We start from the raw sequence: 10,549 nt of genomic DNA on the forward strand, positions 1-10,549 counted from the left end.
AACGAAGCATTTAAAATCTTAAGCACTCCAGACTGTGAAAACCCAAACAGCCCAGACAAGGCGGGCACATCCCACAGGCTTCCGGAGAGGGTTGGCTGAGCTTTAGAAAATGGCCCAGTTGAAAAGCAAGGCGTTTGATCATCATTTCAAAATCCTTTAGGTCTACACTTCAGAGCCCCTTGAGAAGCACGCGATGCACCCCCTCACCTCCTGGCCGGCTGGGGCAGCAGTCGAGGCTGTAGGTAGTCCACAAAGAGGATTTCTTGAGCAAAATCAAAGTGGCAGTTGCCTGGTCCCTTCCGGATGAGAAAGCCCTCTGGGGGAGAGACGCACAAGCCATCCAGGGAGACGTGGACGACTTTGGCCTGACAAACAAAAGCAGTAACATGCCTGAAGAGAGGAAGCCGGTACGGGGGAGGCAGTGCCAGCCAATGTGACTGGCACTGCTGGCAGCTGGTACTGACCATGGAGTCTTTGCAGAGTCCCCAGGCTGGAGAAATAGCAGGGGTTGGCCTTTTTCCAGGACCAGACCACCTGGCCCGGGTCCACTTCTCAGTGCCATTTCTACTCCATGGCAGCCACTGCGCTGGGTCCTGGGAAGATGGCAGATTCTGCCCCCTGCCCCAGTGGGCACGTTCATACACTCCACATAGTCCACGCTCGGGAACAGCGTGAGTCTACCAAGCTCTACCCACCTCACAGCCAGAGCGGCTGACATGGCTGCAGGGCATGGATGCAGCTCCAACGCCCCTCAGTAGCAGCTGTGCAAGTTACTGAACTTAGCTGGGCCTCAATGACCTCATCTGTTACACGGACATCGTAGACATCGTAGAGAGTTGACGTATGTGAAGTGAAGTGTCCAGAACAGTGCCTGGCACAAAGCATGCACTCCGCAAGGGCGAGCGTGGCATTGCTTCTTCGGACCGTGGCTCACATGTCAGCAGCCCTCCTGTGCTTTTCCCTGGGGCAGGGCGAGCCACTCCCTGTTCTTTCTCAGCCCAGCTCTGTCGTAGGTAAATAGTGAGGTCTGAGCAGACAGACCTGAGGTGAAGGCACGGCAACTTCCTCATCAATCACAGCGCGGGAGGGGATATAACTGGACTCTCTCTGGTACTCCTTTTTTCTCAGAGACTCCTTTTCCCCTCCTTCTGGCTCCTGGCCTTGGAAGGGAAATTCTATTTTATTTTTTATTACCTAAACTTTCAAAAAAAATTTAGGAAATCTTCATTCTGCGTCTCAGGCAGTCTCTAACTTTAGAGGCCTGGACCCAGAAAACTAAATATTTCACACAACACACCTCAGCTCCCCCGTGGAGGGCATGTACTCCTTAGCAATGCATTCGGTGGTCTCTGGGTCTCTCGCCGTGGCAGAAACCCCAGCTGGACCATCTCTCCATCTGCCTGGGGGCCTGGAACACACAGGTGCTTACTAAGAGCTTGCCGGATTCACGAGGATTTGCGTCAGTGGGTGCTCCTGTTCTGGGCCAGTCTTCCGGCCAGTTGGCCAGGATCTGCCTACAACTGTCAAAGCTCTTGTAGCAGAATCTGAGGTGTCTCAACCACTACCGGTGCTATGGGCAGGGGGTGGTAGTGGGCAGAGGGGGCAGGGAGCACCATCTCTCTGACTATAGATTTTGGAATCAGGGCTCCTTGACACCTTAGCCCACATGCCTGGTGCTGATCGGACAGGCAGAACTTCCTCTTTGGGAATACAGCAGGGCCCTGCTCCTGGTCTCAGGGATAACTCATGTGTTCCCAGGCCCTTCGTCCCCTCCCCATTTTGGAACCCCTCTATGTCAGCCACTGGGCACGTGGACCTGGGCATGGAGGGTAACTGGCCCTTGTCTGGGATCACAGGTCCCAAGGCCGAGTGATCAGACATGGCTGGCACTGGGACCCAGTCTCCATCTCTCTGCATCTCTCCCTTCTGGGCCTGGCTTGGTCCATTTTTGTGTGGCATTGCTGACACCAAACTTCCTGAGACAGGTATTACCCACTTCTCATCCCCAAAACAACAAAACAGGCCTAAGGAAAGGGCTAAGAGCTGGTAGGCTCAGAGCTGAGCCTCAGACTCAGGCCCTCCTGAAAGGGTCCTAACTCTGGTGCTGTAATCTCAGTGGCCTTACCACCACATTTGTGTGATGGGAGGGAACTAGTGTCTTCATTCGCCGTCCCCCAAGAAAGGGGCTCTTCTGATGTTCTTTTCCTCATTCTAGAGGCCCCCTGCTTTTTCACAGCCAGTAAGAAAAGAACTCAGTGTGGAAATGACAGAGTGGGCTCCGAGCCTGGCAGACCTGGATGGGATCTCAAGCTGTGTGACCTCACATGAGTAACCAAACCTTTCTGAACTTCAGTTTAAAACCCTGAAGAGATGGGGGCAATGACACCCAGAGGCTGTGATGACGAGCCAATGAAATGACGAATGCTCATGAAGCCCTCTTGGCACAGGCCCGGCTGCTTAAGCGCTTGATAGACATCCAGGCCAGAACCAATCGGGATGGATTGGGGTGGGGCCTATTGATGACCCCCCAGCACCAGAGGAAACAGGACGTGTAGTTTCGCCAGCCGCCCCCGGTTCTTCAGTCTGCATTTGCTGTTCGAAGCTCCAAACAGCAGTTCGCTCTCTCCTTGGATGTAACCCCAGCTCCATTTGGAAAGTTCTGGAGGATTTATGCTCCTCTCCGGCAGCCACGCCAGCCATTCATCAAGGTGCGTTTCCCTGACAGTGGACTGAGCATGGTCGCTGCTCCCCGGCTTACCCCTCGATAGGTGTCCTCGGGAGATTTATTGTAGTTCCAGAAGCGCAGGCCTGCGATGCTCTCGGCCCTGTCAAAGCGGATGGTGACCACGTGGTCCAGCCCCGGCGAGAAGGGGATCAGCCACATGTGCTCATCCTGCATGGTGATGTTGGCTCCATCAATTAACCTGCATGCAATGGGGACAGAGTGGCATGATGGCACAGCTGTCACAGGGGAGGTGACACAGCAGGCCCTACACCCACTCAGCCCCCTGCCTGGCCTACCCTGGCTGGATCAGGCTCATTAAGGGGAGGCGTGACAAATTAGAGTAACAGTGAGGAGCCATCTCTCATCTATGAACTAGATGAACATTTTTAAAAAGGGAAGAAGACCGGCCTATGCTGTTACAGTGCGGAGAGAAGAGCAAGCACCAGGGCTAAAAATAAGGAGAGGAAAATGTATTTCTTTTCAGAATCTTTGAACCAATCCAGTGATGCCATTTCTGGTCCTTTTTTCCTCCCTAAGGAATATTTTCTCAACAAGTTGGAAAGGCTATCTGCACAAAGATATTCATTGCAGTGTTATTTACATTGGTCAAAAAAAAAAAAAAATCTCTGAATGGGGAAATGACTAAGTAAGTTACCCTGTGCTTAGCAGGGTGCTCTCAAGGCTGCTGCCATAACAGGATGGCAGTGATGTTGGATGTACTGCTGCAAAATGAAGACAATCAGATTACATGAGAGTGAAAAACATATTGGGGCCATAGGGGACAGGAGAAGAATTTTTTTTTTCTCTCTCTTTTCTAAACTTTCTGTAAATTTGCTCTACTGACCTTAGGACATTTTTGTTTGTTTGTTTGTTTGTGTTTGCCATAGGGCGGGTGCACTTACCAGAGAGAAAGAGAGAGAGAAAAGCTGACAAATCACCCCCTGGGGCGATGGACACATAACAATCCCTTCTCCATTCTCCTCTCAGGATTTTGAGCATGCATGCACACATGCCCAGCATGATTTTTAAGCTGCCAGGTCTGGACTCAAACCATAATTAGCCATGTGGGATTCTAATCCCTTAACCACCATGCCATTTGTTGTCCCTCTTGGGGCACTTTTTAAAAAAATTTAATTTATACATTCAATCACTATACATCACTATAGCTTGTAAAGTGAATCTACCCAACACGATTAGGGCATATTTTGAAGAAAGAGTTTCCCTTCTTTTTTTTTTAAAGAATTATTTATTTAGTTGTATTTATTCATTCATTTAATTTGACCAGACAGAGCGAAAGAGAGAGAGAGAGGAAGTAAGAAAGCAAGCCATGCGGTGCAGGACTCGAACCATGGTTGGCCATCTGGGAGTGTCCAGCACCTTAGCCACCACACCACCTGCTGGTCCAGCCTTCTCTCTTGTGCTAGAGGAGATACTAAAGTTTATTTTACAATCTAGGAAGTGGCAACAGCCTGGGTTTCTCCCAGTGACACAGCCTCAAGGTCACCAGCAGTCCAGGAGGCTGAAATAGGGGAGGCTCAGGAAAAGGCAGGGGTTGTGAAGGCTAACAGCTGGGCCTCTGTCTCTGGGTCTTTGGGGGCAGTATAACCACATGGGATACTAAAGCCCCAGGTGAACTTGAACTTGGCAGCTCTTGGCTTAGGACAAGTCCAAAAAGGGCCAGGTGACCTTGTGGGACCAAGTCTGACCAGGCCACGCATTGTAACCACACAGCCTGGGTGTCCCAGGGAACCTCAACCATTAGGAGGAGGAACCCCCTGGCATCCTTTAGCTCTTCCCATACACTGTTGGGAACTTGTCAGCTCAGTTCTTGCTAGTGTCTAGGTCCCCTGCTTAGGACATCCAGCCTCAGCCTCCCAACTCTGCGTCTGTTTGTCCCCAAGAGACAGGGGCCACGGACCGCCCTGTGCCCAGCATGCCTCAGCTCAGACCTCAGGGCCTTGTCCTTGTGGCTCTGGCCCATGTGATTATACTGCCCCCAAAGACCCAGAAACAGTGGCTCAGTTGTTGGCTTTAGCAATCCCTACCTTTTTCAGAGCCTCCCCTACTCCAGCCTCCCGGACTCCTGATGACCTTGAGGTTGCCATGCTAGAGAAACTCAGGCTGTTGCCACATCCTAGATTATAAAATAAACTTTCTTTTTTTCTTTTTACATTTCAAAGTTTTGGGCTTAGAATAAATTTTACAATCTAAGTGTTCATCCAAGGAGGTAATGTTTCTTTTTTCTCTAAAAGGCTGTTATTAAATTGATGGATGATGTGTCTTACAATCGCTGGCATCTTAAAACTGAGGAAATTCAGCAATTCAACACTGGGGTGTGTGTGGAACTAAGCTGATTGAGGACTACCACTAGAGAACCTTCTATTTCCTTCCAAAAGCAATTACCTTTTTGTTTTAGAAATGGAGCTGCCTCCACAGCAAGTTCTGCCCAGTTTGGAGAGTAGAGAGAACTGCTGAAGCAGTTATAGCTGACAGAGGGGAGGCCCTACAGACACCCTCAAGAATATCTACATGAATCAAGTCTAGCTCTGTCCATAAAACAGTCAGAAACAGTGACTGACTCCATAGCAGTGAGCATCCCCAGTGGCTAGATTATGGTCTCTAACTACCATTTCCCACCACGAGAAACTAGGGTTTCTTGAAGAAGTAGCTGGTTCCAGTCTGGGATAGGAAATACACAAGGTGAGTCTGGAACATTCCATCACATAAGAAGGTAAGAAAGCCGTCACAGACAACTACGTCGAAAGGACTCAGGAGCTCCCAGTGTCTAAGAGGAGACGATATGAGCATTAAAATGGCAGTGGATTAAAACTCTTCATACACAGTATGTTTAAACCCATGAGTTTATAATGATACTCAAAAACAAACAGAAAAATGTTTAAAGGGTGCTAGTGAAACAATTTTTTATTTTAAAAAACAAACACACACACACAAATAAATAGAAGGTAGGAGAGGGAGAGAATCAAGCATTTAGGCTGCCTTTTCTTTTTTTTTAAAGTTTATTTCTTCCAAGAGCGAGAAAGAAGCAGAGACAAGCATCCCTAGTGGGGGCTTCACACTGCATGCCACCCCAGACTCAGCCAGCCTGGATCATGGGCATGCGTGTGCCTGGCACACATAGGGAAGTCCTGGGACTTGAACCCAGGATCTTCCCATGTGGGTCTAGTTGCATTATTGCTATGCCACTGCCTGGCCTCCCTTTCCTGCTTGAACTATACCACAGATTAATCAATAATTGAAGGAAATTCTCTTTTATTGTAATAATGTCAGCAACATGTGTGGTCTTCAAAAAGTTCATGGAGAATGCATATGTTTTTTTTTTTTAAAAGAAGATGTATTGATTTCAAAATTCTTTCCACCAAAATAAACCCATATTTTAATTTCATTTTTCCATAAACTTCTCATAAGTAAAAAAGATAATGATAGGACTAGAATATCACTGTTCGCAGCCCCTAATGAATGAATGGTCTACCACCGAGGATGACTACTGCCAAAGTCACAAAAGGCTTATCCACAGGACATCCCAGGTCAGCCAGTGACACGGTGGCTAAGGCAGTTGGATCCCATGTGGCTGATCGTGTGGATCGAGCCCTGGGCAGTGACTTAAAAATACATGTGTGCGGGACCAGCAGTTAGCGTAATGGCTATGTTGCTGGACTCCCACGTAGTCGACCGCGGTTCGAGTCCCGGACCCGGTGGCTTAAACTCACACCGGGCGCGTGTGCGTGCGTGCCCAAGATCCCGAGAGGAGAATGGAGGAGAAGGGATTGCGGCGTGGCCATCCCCCCTGGGGGGTGATTTCCTGCTTTCTATCTCTCTGTCTCTCTCTGTCTGTCTGGCGAGCGCACGCGCCCTATAGCAAAAACCTCTCCAAAAAAAAAAAAAAAATACATGTGTGCGTGTGCTCAAAATCCTGAGAGGAGAATGGAGGAGGAAGAATTGCGGCATGGCCATCCTCCAGGGAAGGCTTTCTCACTTTCCCTCTCTCTCTCTCTTTCACATGGGAGTACACTTGCTCTACAGTTTAAAAAGAAAAGAAAAGTCCTACAGCCACACACAGTGACACCATGCAGCTGTTTGTTTCTGTGGTTGCACCTCAATCTAATCAGGCCTCTAGAGCTAAGGATGATTTCCCGGAAATACAGGGGTCAAGTAATAGGTTACACAATACCACTGAGACACAACCAGTAAAATCCAGACTCCTGGGGCAAAAGCCTGGTTTCTTCAACAGATAATTTACAAGGAAAAAGAAGGAAACAGATGGAAGAGAATATAGAAATTACAAGAGGCTGAGGAGACATATAAACTAATCACAAGGTATGAACCTTATCTGGGTCTTGAGAACAATCTTAAATTATAAAACGAGGTGGGGAGACTATCAGTGAACCTGATACATATCTGGTAATTTAGAGAATCATTACCTTTTTTTTTTAATTGCCAGAGGGCATGGGCTCAAGTAAGAGAGAAAGAGAGAGAGACAAAGAAAAGAGCACCCAGAACGGGATATGATCACACCACAATCTTTTTCTCTCCATTGTGTCAGAATCAGGACAAATGCACGTGTGCCCGCTGTGCTTTTCAAGGCACAGGGGCCGATATGAACTGCAGCCATGTGGAATCTGGTTCCCAATGCACAGCACTTAACCACTGTACTACGTGGCTGCTCACACAGTCAATTTTTTAAAGTCTAGTAATAGGGGCCAGCAGTTGGTATAATGGCTATGTTGCTGGACTCCCACATAGTCGACCATGGTTCGAGTCCTGGACTCGGTGGCTTAAACTCACGCTGAGCACGTATGTATGCGTGCCCAGGATCCCAAGAGGAGAATGGAGGAGAAGGGATTGCGGCGTGGCCATCCCCCCTGGGAGGTGATTTCTCGCTTTCTGTCTCTCTCTTTCTGGAGAGTGCACATGCGCTATAGCACACACAAAAAAGGTAATGACACTGAGTTTTTTTTTTTTTTTTTCCCTCTTATTGTTTAGAGCTACATACTGAACTATTTACATGAGACACCACCAGGCCTGGGATTTGCTACAAGGTAATCTGGCCAGAGGGATGGTCGCTAGTGGGCTGTGGATGAACAGCTAGGCCACTTTTGTGTTGGTCACTTTTGTAGCTGGCCAGGAGCCAGGTCCCTGGGCTCCAACCTAAGCATGGAGGAGAGTGACTTGCCAGGATACAGAGGTTGGGGCAGGGCAGCCCATGACTGAGGGGATAAGGGCCACGGTTAAGGGCCACCTTAAAGGAAAGCAGGGAGGAGCCAACACTGGTGGCGCAAAAGGCCTCTGGGCCAGGCTGAGAGTTGCAGCTGTAATGTGACAATCCCCCTCCCCACTCCCAACCAGGGGCTCATTCTACTGATAAGGCAACCAAGGCAGGAACTTAGTGGCTGAGTGCTGGTGCCCCACAGGTCTGGACTCAAATCATGACCATGCCACTTAACTAGTCTGGGTGACCTTTGGGCAGTTTTTAACATCTTTGTATCTCAGTTTCCTCTTCTGTAAAGAAGCGGTAATAATAGTATTTTCTTCATAGGGCTGTATGAAGTTTAAATGGATGAATACCTGTAATGTGGTTAGCAGAGCCTAGTGCCTGTCACTTAATAAAGTCTCATAAAATGGCAATTTTAATATCAGTTATTATATCATTACTGTAATTATTACTGATGAGGTTAAAAAACGGAGTTGGCATGGGCGGAGGTGGGATTTGAACTCCCGTCCCTCTGGCTCCCCTAGACTCCTCTTGTTTATACCTCCAGGCAGTGCCCTGGCCCTACAGCTGTCCAGAGCCAGCTGTGGGTTACAGGGTCCCTATGGATCGATGCTGTCTCTGAGGCTTGCTCCCTTGTTGACTCGACCCAACCCTGGCTTGTGAAATCTGACAAGTGCAGGGGCAAGGGCAGCGCAGCCGGCAGCAGAGACTTCCTCAGCAATCGCCTCCAGCCTCCAGGAGGGGAGCAGACGCTCTCAGCACCCCCTCCCCAAGAGGCCAGGGTCGCTCAAGCAGAAACGCAAAGCTGTCCATTGCCAAGGTTGCAGACAGCTCCTGCGTGAGAGGCGCCGTGCTTAACACAGTGCGGGAAGCCCTGCCCGCAGCCGGGTCTGGAAGCAGGAGAACCTGGCTTTGACTGCCTGCTGCTTTTCACCCTGGGGACCTGGAAAGCCTCCCTTCGCTTGACCACCTCAGTGGGTGGCCGAGAGGAGGTGACACATGCTATTTGATTGTTGCGTCTGAAGTCTAAGATACAGAACACAGTCCCCCAAATCCTGCTTCTTGCACACACTTACTTGTCCAGGGTCCGGGAGTCATCAGTGTACTCGGGGAGGTCATTCAAGTCCCTGGGGGAGGCGGAGATCTGGTGCAGGCTGATGGGCAGGGCCTGGCCATCTTTGCCCACCACCTCCAGGCCAGTGAGACCCAGGTAATGCAGGTCCCCCCAGGAGGCAGTGAAATTCAGCTGAAGGCCTGCAGTAGGAAGAAAAGTGACCCGTCAACACCAGAGGCTCTGGGGGAGGTATCTAAGATGGAGACAGGAGGACGGATCTCGGCCTTGCCATCCTACCAGCCTGAACTCAGACCCCATGGAGGTGCCTTGAGGGTAGGCTCTGCACCTTTCCCCTCAGGCCGAGGCTGCAGAGAATGCTCAGGCAATGGCTGCAGGGTGAATGGACTGGGCTTGTTTAAACCTGGGTCCTTCCTCCGCCCATCAGATGGTGCCACCTCACCCACACAACACTCCATGACTTCCCATGTCCTTGGTTAAGTCGTCTTCACCTGGCTTCTCCCTACTCCAGCTTCACCGTGCGTCAGGGGTCTTTCAGTCCCTCATATTTATACTCCTCTGTCCTACCACAGGGCCTCTGCAGGTGGCCTGGCCACTTGGGCTCATGCTTCAGATCCGAGTTTCCTCCCTCAGGGAAGCCCCCGATTTCTTTGATCAGGTCGAACCTCCACTGATGACCTGCCATGCCACTCTGCGCCTCCTCTTCCATGCCCTGGTCACCACTTGATCCTGCGACCATTTGGTAAACATCCATCTATCCTGCCAGAGAGTTAGCTTCCTGAGGGAGAAACCGCAGGGCTTCTAGGTCACACGTCCCGGAACCTGGCACGGCCTCACATGGTGCGAACTCAGTATAAACAGAAGAGCTGAACACGTAGCCAAACGGAGCAGAGATACCAGAAAGCCCGTGTTAGAAAACGGCATCTTTCGCAAATCGGCCACTACTGTAGGCACTCATGTGGATTCAGGGCCAAGGAAGTGACCCATGGTGACACCACCATCTCTCTCCATCAGAGACCATTTAGAAATAACCTGTGGGCCCTGGGGTTGACCCATTCAGATGAGTCGTTCGTATGCCCAGAAAGCTCAACCGAGAGAAGGCCTCGGTCAAGGCCTGTCAGCTATCTGGCTAGGGTTTCTCTTTCCGTAATAGTCTCCCATTAGAGCAGACCCAGGCCCAGTGACCCCTTCTACCCTTGGGAGTCTGTCATCCATCTGGCACCCTGCTCAGTGGCTCAGTATGAAAAGATCCATCCTCTTTGCAACTTGTACAGCAAGTTTGTCTGTAGAGCCAAAAGGGAGCCCAGACGTCATGGAGTGCGCCCCCACCCCCATCTCAGCTGAGCTGGGAAACTGGAGGTCCAGAGAGGTTCAAGGACTACTCTGCGGCTGAGAAGGCCTAGCCATGGACGTCCCAGAGCGTGGTTTCCTCTCCTCTGCCCTGTCATTTCCTGATACACTGTGTCTTTATGTTTTTGTTTGTTTAAGTTTATTTATTTATTTCCTTCATGAGAGGGAAAGA

The 10,549-nt window shown here is 49.9% G+C and overlaps 1 protein-coding gene across 4 annotated transcripts in view; it reads right to left on the reverse strand.

Moving 5' to 3' along the window:
• The window catches only part of KATNIP (katanin interacting protein), a 225,682-nt gene that overhangs the window by 10,436 nt on the left and 204,697 nt on the right, over positions 1 to 10,549 (reverse strand). For all 4 annotated transcript variants that reach the window (XM_027771785.1, XM_027771786.1, XM_006148283.2 and 1 more), the window contains 3 exons: positions 9,032 to 9,209; positions 2,759 to 2,924; positions 208 to 365 (listed from right to left, as the gene is read on the reverse strand). In XM_027771785.1, the coding sequence (XP_027627586.1) occupies positions 208 to 365; positions 2,759 to 2,924; positions 9,032 to 9,209 (502 nt within the window). The remainder of the gene's footprint in view (positions 1 to 207; positions 366 to 2,758; positions 2,925 to 9,031; positions 9,210 to 10,549) is intronic.

This window comes from Tupaia chinensis, unplaced genomic scaffold (assembly GCF_000334495.1).
Source record: "Tupaia chinensis unplaced genomic scaffold, TupChi_1.0 Scaffold000231_1, whole genome shotgun sequence".
Taxonomy (NCBI): Eukaryota; Metazoa; Chordata; class Mammalia; order Scandentia; family Tupaiidae; genus Tupaia; species Tupaia belangeri.